Source organism: Pelobates fuscus, chromosome 2 (assembly GCF_036172605.1).
Source record: "Pelobates fuscus isolate aPelFus1 chromosome 2, aPelFus1.pri, whole genome shotgun sequence".
Lineage (NCBI taxonomy): Eukaryota > Metazoa > Chordata > Amphibia > Anura > Pelobatidae > Pelobates > Pelobates fuscus.
In genome coordinates this window covers 169,909,666-169,926,309 of record NC_086318.1, presented here as the reverse complement: position 1 = coordinate 169,926,309, position 16,644 = coordinate 169,909,666, and the positions used below count along the sequence as shown (strand labels likewise).

The window sequence follows — 16,644 nt, the reverse complement described above, 5'->3', positions numbered from 1 at the left end:
TTGCACTGTTTTCAAATGTGGGGACTCTGCATAATTTGCAAAGACACTCGATGTCTACATTGCCGCTGGCGATCCCGTGGCTGGGAGTGGGTGGGGCAGGAAAACTGTTCTCTTCTTCCGCACAGTTTTTTTTTTTGCTTCTGGTGCTTCAGTGCCAGGAGACAACATCACTGCTGTGCTCTTGCATATTTTACAGCAATGAGGTCTATGGAGTCGACGTCACTGCTGTACTCTTGCGCAGAATATAGCATTGAGGTCTGTCGAAGGTCCCTGAAGACTTTCTGGGATCATCCACAGACAGAGCCAATATCCTGGAGCCATTACTGGCAACTCAATCAGGAGACCAGAAACACGTCCAGAGCACTTCTAGGTTGCATATGTAGTCCTTTTCACTTTAACCCTCCACACCTCCCCCCTTACTCACAGGTACAGGAATTTGGGATCTTTTATTTCCTTAACCTGTTTTACCCTGATGCCTTGTAATATATGAGTTCTGTCTTATCATTATTATATCATGTTGCGTATTACCTGGATTTTTCTGTTAGTGTGGTCCACCCTGGACTTTATCGCTAGAGCTTTAGTTCTGCCTAGGGTCTAGAAGAGTCAGGCATAGGAGAAATACTGAGACAAAGTAATTCCTACTGCCTACCTTAATTTGAGGTTCATGGTTTTACTAGACACTGCAATGCTCAACGCCGGTCACTACTTTGCACTCAGGTTGCTAAACTGCTGACTATTGTTTATTTTTTCACTAGTTTTTATTCACAGATTGTAAGCACGTTTGAGCCTGGCCTCTTTCATATTCCATTTCTATAACTGTAAAATTTGTTGATGCTGTATAAATGTGAATAATAATAATTCTAGTTTGTTAGCTGTTGGAAAGGGCTGCATTAATTGTATTTTGCCATTGTCTTCTTACGCAATATGTAACTAAATTAATAATTTTTGGTTTTATATTTAGATTCTCTTGAAAGAATTTGATGCTCGAAATCAGCAATATGAACAACTGAACACAGCTGGAAAAAAGATACTCAGCAGACCTGGGGACCTTCCACCATGTGATGAATCTGTCAAAGACCAGTTGGCAGCTGTGGCGTGTAAATGGGAGGATCTATCAGGACAATTGAATGACAGATGCAACCGTATCGACAAAGCTATTGTTAAAAGCACTCAGTATCAAGACCTTCTGAAAGGCCTGTCCGAGAAATTTAGTGTCTTGAACAACAGGCTAAACAGTAGTATGACAGCTAGCTCTCATCCCAGTGCTGTGAAACAGAACCTCTCCACAGCGAGGGAGGTGCAAGAAGATATTAAGCAAGAAATTAAGAATATTGAAAATGTCAAAGTACTTTGTGATGAGCTGTCAGACTTAGTTTCAGAGGAATACTTGAAAGCTGAATTAAATAGGCAAATGGAAACAACTGTGAAGCCATTCGTGGATTTGGAGCAAAAAGCAGGTTGGTTTGAGACATTAAAAAAAAAAAAAAATAATGAAATCAACAGGGAGATTCTTAAAATACTGATATAATTATGCAATGCCATACATTTGCGCAACTATACAAATATGTGAAAGGCAACATTGTTGCATCACAGAGAACATAAATCCCTTATTGGAGTAAGTGCTTTTTAGACAAAAATGTTTTTTTCTATTCCCAGTTGTAAGGCAATTATTACAAACATAAGAAACAATTTCCAAAAAATATGTGAGTCAAATCTGTCTGCGTTAAAAATTAGGGAATTCCACAGTCTCATGGTTACGGACCATTTTCCTCAACATGAAAACGGAGAGATAATAGGCAGAAATATGTAAAGAGGTTTTAGATTTCATGTGGAATCATCTTTATTCATTCATTTTATTTTTTTGCACTGTACAATGTTTAGATAAAGCTGAAAATAAACCCACATTTCTGTATGTGTCATGACATTGCTCAAATATTTTAAACTTTGTTAACCCTTCCATGCTGAGGAATGAACAGTAATGAGCATTTTAAAAAAATAGTGAAAACAGACAATGCTAATACTTTAGATTGTGCCTTAACACAAAATATGTTCTTCAAGTCAACAGTAAGCATCATAAGCTAGTCCTAGCAGGGACTCTCCTCCACTGATTACTCCAAGATGTGTTCAGGAACAAGTACAATACTCCAAGGGAACAGCCAATTACAGCAAAGTAATCCAAGAATCTCCCAACTGGACGACACTCAGCTCTGGGGGTACAACTGATTTTAACCCTTTAAGGACCAAACTTCTGGATTAAAAGGGAATCATGACATGTCACACATGTCATGTGTCCTTAAGGGGTTAATGGAGCCACAGCTGGCCTTTTATGAGAATCCCCATGCAAGGGGTTTCCAGATGCATATTCCAGGGGCATTCCCCACTGGACCTGAGGGTAGACTGAAACAAAGTACACAATATAATTACACCCAGCTGACCACTTGGAACGTTCATGTAGTTGCGGTTTGTGGAGGCGTGAACGGGGTTATTGGTGTTAATGAGCGGCACACTCCACATCTGGGTGGCCTGCCGTTCGGTAGTTTGCTCGGTTGTCGACCAGAACCGTGGGAGCAAATCAGGAGAATGGAATTCAACTAACGGCCAGGCAAAACAGGGGAAAAACATGGTGGTTTAATATTAGGGAGATCTGTCCTATACAGGGACTGCCAGCCCCAAACATGGGGGACAACGGGGAGGGGGAAAACCGTCATGGACAGCCGAGAGCTGTCCATGGGTAACAGCTTGCGACTCATGTAACCCACGGAAGGTTCTCCGCCATTGGGTCCGACTTTGCTCAGTACTGCCCCAATCTAAACATAGAAGCATCTGTATGAACGTGAAAGCGTTTAGTTGGATTGGGTGCTGCCAATACAGGAGCATTTTCAAGTGCCTGTTTTAATTGTTGGAATGCCTGCTCAAACTCTGGGGCCCAGACTACTTATCGGGGCAGGTTTTTACGGATCATGTCAGTAAGGAGTTTGGCCAGGGCACTATAATTGGGCACAAACTTCCTATAGTACCCTGCTGTCTCCAGAAAAGCTAGCACCTGAGTCTTTTTCCTGAGGGTTGGCCACTGGGCCACTGCCTCAATCTTAGCGGGCTCAGGCTTCACCTTAAATTGGGATAAGCCGAATGGGGTGACAAACTTAGGGATGGCTTCGGGGCTAGGGGGATCTGCCCCCTTTGACACTTACAAAGATCAATTGTAGTAAGATATTGGCCCCTAGCTATCCTGTCTAATAGCTTGTCTATCCTGTGCATCAGATAGGCATCTGACACTGTCTTATCATTTAAACTCTGGTAATCCATGCAGAAATGGGCTGCACCATCCCGGTTTGGTACCAGGACTACTGGGAAGGCCCAGGGGCTGTCAGAAGGCTCAATAACCCCAAGTTGGAGCATCCCTTGGATCTCCTTGTGCATACTTTCCTGTACCATTTTTGGGATTTGGTATGGGGTTGGCTTAATGGGAGTTGACCTGGTGTCTCTATCCGATGAGTAGCCAAAGGAGTGTACCCAGGTACGTTGGAGAAGGTAGACCTTTTTTCCTCTAAGAGTTGTTTTACTTCAGTCCACTCCTGTGGGCTCAGCCGTTCTCCCAATTTGACCTCCTCTATCTACCTGACTTCCTTCCCCTAGGAAGTCAGGCAGGGAAAGGTTGTCGAAATCCTCAGAGGCACAAATCACTGCCACCTCCTCTGCTTGTTCATGGTAGGGTTTCAGCATGTTTACGTGGAGCATGCGTCGCCCGCCATTTCCTGAGCTAGGGCCGATCACATAAGTGGTGTCACACTTTTGCTCCACCACTTGGTATGGGCCCAGACAGGCATCCTGTAGCTTGTCATTATGCACAGGTTTTAAAATTAAAACTTTCTGCCCTACCTGAAAGCTACAGTCCCTGGCACCTCGATCATACCAAGTGCACTGGCGGTTCTGTGCTGCCTGGAGGTTCTCTCGAACAGACCTAGTCAACTCCTCCAGATGGTCCCGAAACTCCAGCACATATGGAACGACGGGGGTTACCATCCTGGCTAATATCCCAGTGTTATCTCAGATAAGGTCCAGGGGCCCCCTCAACTGCCTCCAAAAGAGTAACTCGAATGGGGAGAAACCTGTGGATTTCTGCGACACCTCTCGGTACCCGAACAAGAGGTGGGGCATGAATCTCTCCCAATCTCAATGAGTCTCTGCGACCATCAGGAGCATTTGTTTTAATGTTCCGTTAAACCGTTCGCAGAGACTGTTAGTTTGAGGGTTATATGGAGTGCTTAAAATCGGCTTAATGCTGCAGAGCCTACAGAGGTGTTGGGTGATCTCTGCAGTGAACTGAGTACCCCGATCCGACACTATCTCCTGGGGACATCGCATGCGGGAGAAGATTCGCATCAGGGCCTCCACTACTGTTTCCGCATTGATGTTGGTCAGCGCCACCGCCTCTGGGTACCTGTTAGCGTAGTCCACCACCGTTAAGATATATTTCTTGCTGGAGGATCGGGGCTTGGCTAAGGGTCCCACCAGGTCTACCGCTATCCTGCTAAATGGTTCCTCAATTATGGGGAGATGGTAAAGTTTAGCCTTGCGGTGGTCTCCCCTCTTACCTACCCTCTGGCAAGTATCGCAGGTCTGGCAATACCGCTGAATATCTTGGGAAATCCCAGGCCAGAAGAAGTTTTGGATGAGCCGGTATCTAGTTCGGCTCACCCCTAAATGCCTGAATAGCGGGATGTCATGCGCTATCTGCAGCAGCTCCTGTCGGTACCTCTGGGGTAACACTAACTGTCTAGTGGGAATCGGTTCAGACCCAGCCACTATCCTCTCAGACTCTCTGTACAGCAGCTTCTTATCCCACACATATCTTTCACTCTCTAACCCTGCCTGGCCAGAGGCGACTCTATTCCTATATACCTGCAATGTGGGGTCTGTGGTCACCTCTTTCTCAAATTCTGTGGGCGCAACCCAGGGTACAGAATCTAGGGACGGGGAACAATCTCTTACCTGAGCCTCCGGGTGTGAGCTGTGGTCTTGAGTGCAGGCCTCTTGCCTGGTGACTACCGGGTATAATTCCTCCAGTCTGGACTGGGGATTAAAAGCGGACGTGAGCCTCCCCAGGTCGTTCCCCAACAGCACTTCTGCCAGTAACTCTGGCATCAACCCCACCTCCACCATTCCAGCCCCCGCTGCCCAATTCAGGTGTACTCGGGCAGTAGGCAGTCAGTACACTTTCCCCCCAGCTACCCTTATGGCCACAGTGTTGTGGGTTTTGGCAGTGCTTGGCACCAAGTGGCTCTTTACTAATGTCAGAGTGGCCCCGGTTTCCCGAAGCCCTTGGACCTCCTTCCCTGCCAAGATAACGGTCTGCTGTTGGCGATTATCGGTGTCCGGATTTAGTGGGTCTGCTTCTTGCAGGGCTCCCCATTGCTCTAGGGCTGGAGTAGGAGCGGCATACTGGGCTGGAGACTTTGCCTGGTAGTAGTGGGCTGCTGTTCGGGCGGGTGGTGTTGGCCCTGGGCCAATCCATGAAGCCCAGTCTCGGTTCTGGGGGCAATTTCTGTGCATGTGCCCCATCTTCCTGCAGAGGTGGCACTATATGTTCTGTGACTGGAACTGAGGTTGTTGAGCAGGTGGGTGTCCTGGGAGGTGCTTACTGCCCGGGAGCTGCTGCTGCTGGCCTGAAGAAGGGCCTGGACTGGACTGGACATCCATATAGTCATCAGCCCACCTCGCTGCTTTGGTGATGGAATTTTGGTTGCGGTCCCTTACCCACTCCTGGATGTATGGTGCCAGCCCGTTGAAAAATTGCTCCGGTAATAGTAGCTGGAGCAAGTCTTCCATGGTGCGGGCTTTGTGGGCTTGTACCCACCCAAGGGCAGCTTGATGTAGTCTGCAGGCCCATTCAACATTTGAGTCCTTGTCAGTCTTTTTAAGGTCTCTGAACCGCCTTTGGTATGCCTCTGGTGTAATGGCATACCTGGCGATTATCACCTCTTTTACCTGCCCGTAATTCTGGATTTCCTCATCGGGTGCTCTCCCTGATAGTCGACTTGCCAATATGGAAATCCTTTCCTCCACATCTATTTTATGTAGGACACACTATCTTTCAAAATGCTGGAGGAATACGTCAATATCCTCCTCTGCCTCTACATAGTTTTTAAACGCAATATAAGGTATTTTCGGCTTACCCTCTGTTATGATTGTCACTGTTTGGTTCCTTTTGGGAGTTTGCTGGTCTCTTTGCCTTAAAACAAACTCCTGTACTTCCGACATGGTCCGGGCAATGATGCCTGTTAATGGGTTTTCGCCATAAAAGACAGACAAAATTGTAGCGCTCTGTCGAATGCCGTTGGTTCCCATTCGTATACCGAACCGCTCTGTTCGTGAGCCGAAACGCCATTGGTTCGATATTCTGCCATGATTTCGGCAATGAAGTTAGCCTTCTTTTTGTTGCTTGCTGATATCCCTCTTGCCTCTAGGAGATCCTTTAGCATGGACCATTTTAGAATGGAGTAGTCAATCTCCATCCGCGGTCCATTTGGCACTGCTAACTCCACTGGTACTTGTTCCTCTGTGAGCTCTGGATCCCGCCGCTGCCAACCGATGTAGCGGAGAGCTAGTCCTAGCAGGGACTCTTCTCTGCTGGTTACTCCAAGATGTGCTCAGGAACAAGTACAATACTCCAAGGGAACAGCCAAATACAGCACAGTAATCCAAGAATCTCCCAACGCCTCCCCAGCAACTGGACGACACTCAGCTCTGGGAGTATAACTGATTTTAATAGAGCCACAGCTGGCTTTTTATGAGAATCCCCATGCAAGGGGTTTCCAGATACACCGGGGTATAGTTTAGACCGACTGCACATGAGGCGTCTGCCCAAAAAGGTTCCATGAAAATAAGCTGTGCGGTTGGTCTTTTTTGGGAGTATACAATACATAAAAAAATTGTACAACAAACTGTTTGTATGAATATCTAGTTCGGGAGGTTGCTCCCCCTGAATGCCACACTGTTCGCATAAATTTCCACAAATGGAACAGAAGATGGAAGTCCCAGTGGTATTCGCACCGCCGAGTGGCCGATTTTAGTTCCATACACTTGACAACCAAACACTGCTGTCTCTGATCGTATTCCAAAATAGCTGCCACCACGTGTTCACACATACGAACGGCGGCCACCCAGCCGACTGCTTGGAACATTCATGTAGTTGCGGTTTGTGGAAGTGTGAACGGGGTTATTGATGTTAATGATGTGCACACTCCACATCTCGGTGGCCTGCCATTCGATAGTTTGTTCAATTGTCGCCCAGAACCGTGGGAGTAAATCAGGAGAACAGAATTCAACTAACGGCCAGGTGAAACATGGGAAAAGCATGGTGGTTTAGTAATAGGGAGATCTGTCCCACACAGGGACTGCCAAACATGGGGGACAACGGGGAGGGGGAAAACTGTCACGGACAGCCCAAAGCAGGCATAAGGGTACCGTCCCAAGGCCCATTCCGCTACACTTACAATTCAAGATTTATTAGGTAAATTAATTAGAAGAGCTGGCATATATATGTTAAAAATCCTAAACATTGATTATTTTATATTTTTTTCAAGAATACGATTGATAAAATCATTTTAATCAGTACCCATCCCACCACCAAGTCAATATTTTAATGATTAAGGAAATGTTACAATTAAGCAGCCACTGGAAGTTCAGTTGGTAAAATCTCACCTGTGGCAAATCAGGTGTAGGGGAGGACTGGTAATTATGTTGGGATCTGTTCGTCCTCCATGTTAATCCTGTAAGAAGTCTGTTGTCTAGTGGTGCAGGCCACCAGTTACCTTTTCAATCTTTACAGCAGTGCATTACAAGCACCAAAAATGCTGCAGTTATTGGAATAACTTTCACTTTTGCCAGGGATAGTGAGCAAGCCATCTGCTGTTTCAGTAACCAGTAGACATTTAAGTATTAATAATAATAATCATAACACTTGAGGGTCTTTTTCTGCTTGGCAGACACCTATACCTCACAGATCCATCAAAGGTGTGGACATAGTACATAAAGAGTTTTTATTAAATTTGATGCAGAAATATCCATTATCGTTAAAGTATCCACAAGGGAACATTGTAAATAAACTGTTTTATGATTTGTTAAGGATAATATAGCTTTTTAGGCTTTTGGTACAAGTACATAGCAGATCATTTTCAAATGATTACCTACAGATGTAACTAGGCTTAACATGCCATTTCCTTTTTTATTTCAATCTTATAATTAACTTTTATTGACTTACAGTAGATTTGTTTTTTTTTTACTTAACAAGCCACTGTGGTGAAGATCTGGATACATCGCAAAGTAAAATCTGGGTATCTTTATACATAAGGCGTATGGAACATATTATGCAATAGTGGGATATGCTGACCCAACTTGTTGACTTGTCTGTGCAACTGCAGTACCTTGGGCAGATATGATTCATACTGTATTGAAAATATATATTTTACATCTGTAGGTTTCCATGTTGACCAACTGCAATCAGCATTTGCCAGTTCTCAAAAATTTCATCAGATATCAGAAAATGTCCAGTCTTGGATTACAAACAAGAAAAAAGAGCTTAATGAAGCAGCACCTATTTCTGCCAAGCTGGATACATTGAAGTCATTAATTACAGAGCAGGCAGTATTTCGAGAAGATCTGGACAGCCAGCGTAAGGACTATGACAATGTCCTAACAGAGGGAGAGAATCTCTTACAGAAAACCAAGGGAGAAGAAAAATCTCAACTCCAGGCCCAGCTTTGTTTGCTCAGGTCAAATTGGGAAGACCTCAACAAGCAGGTTTTGGTAAGGGAACAAAGTTTAAATGATTGTCAACAGAAAGCTATGAAGTATAAAGAACTAGTAGAAAACATACAGCCATGGATAGAGGAGCATCAACATAAACTGTCAGAGGTCAAGTTATCCATAGATACAACTGAAATAGAGAATTCTATTGGACAAATAAAAATTCTTCAAAAGAACACAGATAAACAACGTGGAATGGTGGAGATGTTAAACAGTGCTGCTGAACATTTATTAAGTTCCTGTCAAACTGATAAGGAAATAATTTATGATGAAAAAGACAGACTAAATAAACAGGTAGACTTACTTGTTGACAATTTGCATAGTAAGAGGGATTCATTAGAGATTTTATCACAACGCCTCAGACAATATCAAGAATCCATCAAAGACACAGAAAGACAGCTCACTGTGGCCCAAGAACATTTGGAAGTGCACAGTTCACTTGGTGCACAGGCATACAGTAACAAACAACTTACTATAATGCAGAACCAACAAAGGGCACTCCAGGGTCTTAAGCCACAAGTAGACCTTGCTAAGAAACTGACTCAAGAAATTGTTGTTGATGCCTCTGATGCCGAAGGAGTTTGTGATCTACTTATGGAAGCCGAATCTCTTAAGCAAAAACATAGCTCCATCAGTCAAGAGGTGGACCAAAAATGTTCATTTTTAGAAACCAAGCTACAAGGCATTGGACATTTTCAAAACAGTATTCGAGAGATGTTCTCCCAGTTTGCTGAGCTGGATGATGAACTTGACAGCATGCTCCCCATTGGAAGAGACCAGGTTACACTACAATCTCAAAAACAGGAAATTAATACCTTCTTAAAAAAACTGGGAGATCTTATAATCAATAATGAGAACTCTAACAAGACCTGTAAGATGATGCTGGCAACAGAGTCTTCTCCAGATCTTATTGGCATCAAAAGAGACCTGGAAGCATTAAATAAACAATGTAATAAACTGTTAGACAGGGCAAAGTCCAGAGATGAACAAATTGAGGGCACCATCACAAGAACGGAAGAGTTTTATAGTACATTGAAGCAATTTACTGACGTGCTGAAGGAAGTAGAAGAACACGAAGAATCCCAAGGTGCTGTGGGAATGGAAACTGATGTGATTAATCAACAACAAAACATTTTTACGGTAAGACAAAATATGAAACATTTTTATATGTCTACATGTTTTTTCACTTATAATGCAAAAGAGTAATGGTTGTATGCGTACATATATAAATACCTTCATGCTAAAATATATATATATATTTGGAAGCAAGAGACTGAATCTACATAAGTACCAATTTTAAAACTCTGCACTGTGGCCTATTTCAGGGGGTTTTGTGCTTTTGATCAGTATTTTCATGGTCAAGTACTGTACATACACGTCTTACTCATCACTGAAAAAATGTGATTATTGCTTATTTGTAAAACCATTCATAGATGCATTTCAAGTGTGCAGAGAAAGCATGTTATCTTTATTTTATTTATTTAATCACAGCTCAACTTACTTTCTAAACAGAGAGTTGTGGACATTTGATAAGGACTGAATGTTTAGGCCAAAAAAGCCAAACAAGAATAGTTCTCAGTCCTCTATTTGTGCAGTCTGGTTATTTCTGATTTACTTCATGTGTCATTTCTCAAGCATTCCCAGTGTATTAAATAAATCTTTAAAAGCTTGTTTGGGTTTCTGCAGGTTTCCCTTAAAAACAAAACAAAAAACAAAACAATCAAATTTGGATTATATTCAAATAAACAGCAATAGGTTAGAGCACACACCAGGGCCGGACTGGCCCACCGGGATACCGGGAAATTTCCCGGTGGGCCATCGGCACCTGGGGCCGGGGTGACCTGCGGCCGCAGGGAGAAGTTGAATGGCGGCCACAGGGGAAGCTCTTCTTGAGGCTGCTGGGGGAGCAGGCTGTTCTGTCTCTGCTCCCCCTCCCTCGCGCGCAGCTTAATGAGACCGGGGCCGGAATATGACATCATATTCCGGCCCCGGTCTCTTTCTAGCGCGCGAGGGCGGGGGAGCAGAGACAGAACAGCCTGCTCCCCCAGCAGCCTCAAGAAGAGCTTCCCCTGCGGCCGCCATTCAACTTCTCCCTGCGGACGCCAGCACACATATCTGTCTGCCCACCCACAGGTACCAAAAAGTATGTATGTCAGTGGGAGTGTTTGAGTGTGTGTGTGTGTCATGGTGTGTGTGTGTGTCTGTCTGTGTCATGGTGTGTCTGTCTGTCATGCTGTATGTCTGTGTGTGTGTGTCTGTGTCGTGTGTCTGTGTCACGGTGTGTCTGTATCATGGCATGTGTGTCTGTCTGTCTGTGTCATGGTGTGTGTGTGTGTCTGTGTCATGGTGTGTGTGTGTGTCTGTGTCATGGTGTGTGTGTGTGTGTGTGTCTGTCTGTATCATGGCGTGTGTGTCTGTCTGTCTGTCATGATCTGTGTCTGTCTGTGTCATTGTGTGTGTGTGTGTGTGTGTATGTCTGTCTGTGTCATGGTGTGTGTGTGTGTGTGTCTGTCTGTGTCATGGTGTGTGTGGGTGTCTGTCTGTCTGTGTCATGGTGTGTGTGTGTGTCTGTGTCACGGTGTGTCTGTATCATGGTGTGTGTGTGTGTGTCTGTCTGTGTCATGGTGTGTGTGTCTGTCTGTCTGTGTCATGGTGTGTGTGTGTCTGTCTGTGTCATGGTGTGTGTGTGTCTGTCTGTGTCATGGTGTGTGTGTGTGTGTCTGTCTGTGTCATGGTGTGTGTGTGTGTGTGTCTGTCTGTGTCATGGTGTGTGTGCCTGTGTCATGTGTGTGTGTCTGTGTCACGGTGTGTCTGTATCATGGTGTGTGTGTCTGTGTCACGGTGTGTCTGTATCATGGTGTGTGTGTCTGTGTCATGGTCTGTCATGGTGTGTCTGTCATGGTGTGTTTATGTCTGTCATGGTGTGTGTGTGTGTGTCAGTCATGGTGTCTGTGTGTGTTTTTAAAAATAGTGTTTTACTCCCTTTTTTTTTCAATGTCGTGCTGGTCTCTGCCTCTATGACTGAGATCATCAAGCTTGATGATCTCAGCCAATCCGCACTGACACAGGAAGCGCCTCTAGTGACCATCTGAGTGTCTGTCACTAGAGGTGTCACTATTAAGCAATGTAAACACTGCCTTTTCTCTGAAAATTCAGTGTTTACATTCAAAAGCCTGCAGGGACAGGCTATAGACACCAGAACCACTACATTAAGCTGTGTGTGTGCGCGCCTGCTAGTGAGTGAGCTTGCTTGCATGTGTGTGTTTGCCTGCTAGTGAGTGAGCTTGTGTTTTTATGTCAATGAGCTTATGTATATTAGTGAAATTGTTTGTCTATGAGGCTGTGTATCAATGAGCTTGTGTGTGTCAGTGAGATTGTCTGTGTCTGCATGTGAGTATGCTTACTGTATAATTAAATGTTTTACTCTGAAAGGACCAATATTTTATATTAGAAAAAGCAATATATATTAAATATGTATATATTACTCAATCATCTGGGGTGGCAAGACATAGCCGTACATATTACATGCGACAGTATATGGCACAATGACTTCTGGGGCTGGCATAGATTTTTTTTTTCCAGGGCTGCTTTGTATCCCCAGGCACACACCACAAATATAATAAATAGTACAACTTATACAATCTAGGGTATAGTCTGAAATACCAACATAGAACATAGTGTACCAACAATAAAAACCTTAAAGCTGTGGTTATGAAACTCACATACTGCTGAGCCTATTAAATAACAGGTTTCTTTCCCCAGCAGCCCACTTCTAAGATTCCCTTGAGGTTTTATAGCAACCAGGATCCAATAAGGAGTAGTAATGAAATATGGCTTTATTGGAAAAATAATAATATCCAAATGGCATAAAACTATCAAAAAGACAAATATTGGTGCACAAAAACTGACGCATTTCGACAGTCTAGCAGTCTTTATCAAAGAGCATAGTCATGACTCACCAGTAAGTTTGATAAAGACCGCAAGATGGTCAAGATGCTCATAATAGACTCAGCAGTATGTGATTTTGATAACCACAGTTTTAAGTGCTTTTATTGTTTGTATTAGATATAGTGCACTGTGGTCTATGTTCTATGATTTTTTTTTTTAATTCAGACTATACCCAAGGTTTTATAAGAGGTAATATTTATTATATTTGTTGTGTGCACTCTTGCCTATTGCTAATTATTTGGATATTTCAAATGTGTGTGTTATTAAGAGTGACTAATCACATGTGATAGTAGCTGCACTTATTTGGCACTCTTTTTGCACTAATAGCAAAATAAGTGCTATTGTACTGTATATATACTGTTTATGTGTGGATTACATATTAATTTGCTTTTATTAAATGCCCACATTATTATTGGAAAGATGTTTATGTAGTTTTAGCAGACTGGAAGTGAACTTGGAGTTTGTCAAACTTCACTCTTTACAGAGTTATTCACTAAAGTGTGTTTTTAATGTGAATTTTACATGTAATGCCAAAGTAGCCGATTTTTATTATAGCTCATTTAGAACATTTTTATAGTTCATCTATTTTAACCTTAAATTTGAAATTCATTTTGATTCCCAATTTAGTAAATAACCAAGTTATTATATTAAATTGTATGTGATTATATCGGATACCAGGTTTTGTGTCATTTATTATTGCCCATTGCAGAGTACATATATGGGATATATTTGTACCATTGATATTGACACATGGTGTTTGCAGTTTACAATATTGTGAATATTGGTTATGTGACATGTTGGATGTGTTATTTTACATTGTAACATTCTGCATTTTGTCAATGCTGCATTTTGGCCTTTTGGCACCCTGGCATTGCAAAGTTTGGTTTTTGTGACATTATGGATCAGATATGGATATGCGGCATTGTGACTGCTGTAATATGTTTCCTAATCAGTTTCATTGCTAAGTATAATTTAGAATAATTTTAGCAATCATTGCTTATTTGTACGTAGCCACTTTATGTTGATATGTCTGTCAGCAAATAATTGTCGCACATATCCAACACCGCTTAAGGATAAAACTTACATTGTAATTCTTGGCTGTGCTGTTTTATTGTATTGATCGGCATCATACTTCAGTATACACAAACATAAAGTCATATACATATATATAACATTCTGTCTCATTGTTTCTCTCCTACTCATATTCTGAGATGTTTCCTTGCCTTACAGCGTTTTTTGAGGTAATCATAGTGTTGAATAAAGAGGTTACAGAATATAGTTTCACTGCAGTAGTAAAGTGCCACTGTGGTTTTCTTATGTTATTGAACTACCAGAGCGTTATTAGTTGATATGTATTTCTCCAAATACAAGAAGTAAATACACAATCCATCCAAGTAGAAAGCCAATGCTAGACAATTTTACATTGAAAAAGGGCAAATATTTCCTTTCCCACCATGATGTGTCGCTTACTGAACTTCAACTAAAATCTCTGTTAATGATTCCCTCTACCTTTCTTTTCTAAAAGACAAGCATGATGTTTAAAGCATTTGGATGTGTCTGAGGTCACACAGTGTGTTTGTGGTTCAGCCTTACCAGGAGAATGGGAATAAAAAGTAAGGCTTCTGGTATTTTAGTGATGAATCAGCATGACTATTGGATCCATTTCAAATCTGGAGGCTTGCAGAGAGTTTTACCCTAGTTTCACAGCAAGGAGAGGTGGCACACTCCACGTGAAGCAGAAAATAGATTAACCAACGTGAAATAGAGAGACAGCCTTCTGATAGCCAGAGATATGAATCATTCATTCCCTTGGCACAGTAAAGATTAAAGAGCAAATTTAGTGAATGTGCCTATAGAAAGGACAGATCGTAGTTGCTACATGGTAAGATGTGCAACTTAGTATTATAAAACCAAATATACAGTTTAGCACGTCTATCCGTTCAAAGTAAAGTGTTCATAAACAACACAATAGACCATTTAATTCTCAACGTGGCACATAGTTTATTACAAGCCCCAGTTGTCAGGGGAGTTTTGTAATAGGGTGTTGTAATTGTAATAAGGATCCATGCACTGAGATAGATTACATTGTTCGTCTGCGCCCATTTTCTTTTTTGTTTTGTTATCTTGTCATTATTCCAAAACCTCTAACACATAAAAATATCTTTGTCTTGTTTGGATGTTTTATCTTTTAAAAAGTATGTTATTTTTTTGTTGTTATGTCTTCATGGTACACTTTAAGGACTTGCATTTTACCCAGTGAGAACTTGATGGAAAAAAAACTGGTATTGACCATGCTTTGACAAATACAGGATTACTCATTAGACCTGTTCACGGTGTGAAAATTAGTTTCTGCTGAATAACTTCTGCTGAAAACAAAATATTATTTGTTCTTATGCGGTTCGGCTCAGCCAAATGTTACGAAGAAAAATTCACATAAACGGATTCGACAGACCAGAAGAAGTGAAAATGGGCCAATCAGTGTACTGCCAAATATACACAGAATATGAATATATTTTACAGTACACTGATACGTGAATTTTCCCATCTTTTGGTTCACAGTTCAAATGAGAAACAGTAACCAATAAAGGGAAAAGGAGGAGGAGTAGTAGTAGTAATGAAATCTATCTACCCAGCATTATATATATATATATATATATATATATATATATATATATATATATATATATATATATATATATATATATATATGGGCATTTTTTTTAGCCTGAGTGCAAGGACTACCAATTGTTTTTCTATAAAATATTTATTCAGTATATTAAATACAAATATAGATTGTTGTACTCCTCCTTTTTACCTCTTGGTCATTTCTCACTTGATCTGTGAATAGAAAAAAGTTTATCTTTACAGGTGGAATTAAACATTTTAAATAAAAAATGAACATGCTCAGCCATAGCACAATTTGTTTGGTTCATGATTTGGTTACATTTCAGCTCAAAGTTCAGCAATCTGACAGGTCATCCAGTTAGTTCAAATTTGGAGAAATTGCAGTTCGGAATTAAACAAATCTCAAAATGTTCTAATCATTCACTCAATGTAACAATGTATGCCATAAATAATAATATATAAGCCTTCGGGTATATGGAACTGTATAAATCTCTGCCAGATACAGACATGAAATGGTTGGCGGAAAAGTCTGGGTGAAAAAATGCTATAGACTACAGTGCAGTACTATATTGCAAAATCCAGTTGATGTTGCAGTAGAACCTTGTAGTTCTAATATGCTAAAGAGTATATTGGTGTTTGCAGAACATCTAGTGGAAAGAGTATACTGTTACTTTAATTCCATATCCGAGTTGTTCACACAGATACTGTTTCACCTATGACCTAATCATATCATGTTTTCCTTCTTGTTGTCAGGATATCAAGATGTTAATCGTTCTTATGATTGTGCAGAATATAAAGTTTAAATAAGGATAACAAAACAAAGGATGACTAGAACAGAAAGATTTAAAAAAAATAATGAAGACTTGAAGGATTATTTTGCTGACCTTGAAAGTGAAAGCCTTTGTTAGGTTAAATTGAATAAAACTAACAGAATCTGAGACCGCATGTGTAAAGTTCCGTACCCTCCCCCACCCAGTTGGGCTTGTGGCAGTATACTTTACTATCTGCTATATATATATATATCTATCTTCGACTGAGTATATCCGTTATAAGTCTCCAAAATCCCAAACGGAGCAGTGATTAAAGCTCATGGTTACCCAAACATCAGCAGAGACTTAATGAAGAGTACAACAGGATCTGTTTATGGAAGACCAGATACACAGTATTTATGCACAGGCCCCGCAGGTGGTCTCCGTCCACAGTAACTTAAAACATAAGCCCGCCCCCGCGTCGCTGTGTCTGGCAGATAATGGTATCTCCCAG

The 16,644-nt window shown here is 41.7% G+C and overlaps 1 protein-coding gene across 7 annotated transcripts in view; it reads left to right on the top strand.

Moving 5' to 3' along the window:
- The window catches only part of DST (dystonin), a 592,252-nt gene that overhangs the window by 441,859 nt on the left and 133,749 nt on the right, over positions 1-16,644 (top strand). For all 7 annotated transcript variants that reach the window (XM_063442942.1, XM_063442944.1, XM_063442945.1 and 4 more), the window contains 2 exons: positions 962-1,457; positions 8,480-9,948. In XM_063442942.1, the coding sequence (XP_063299012.1) occupies positions 962-1,457; positions 8,480-9,948 (1,965 nt within the window). The remainder of the gene's footprint in view (positions 1-961; positions 1,458-8,479; positions 9,949-16,644) is intronic.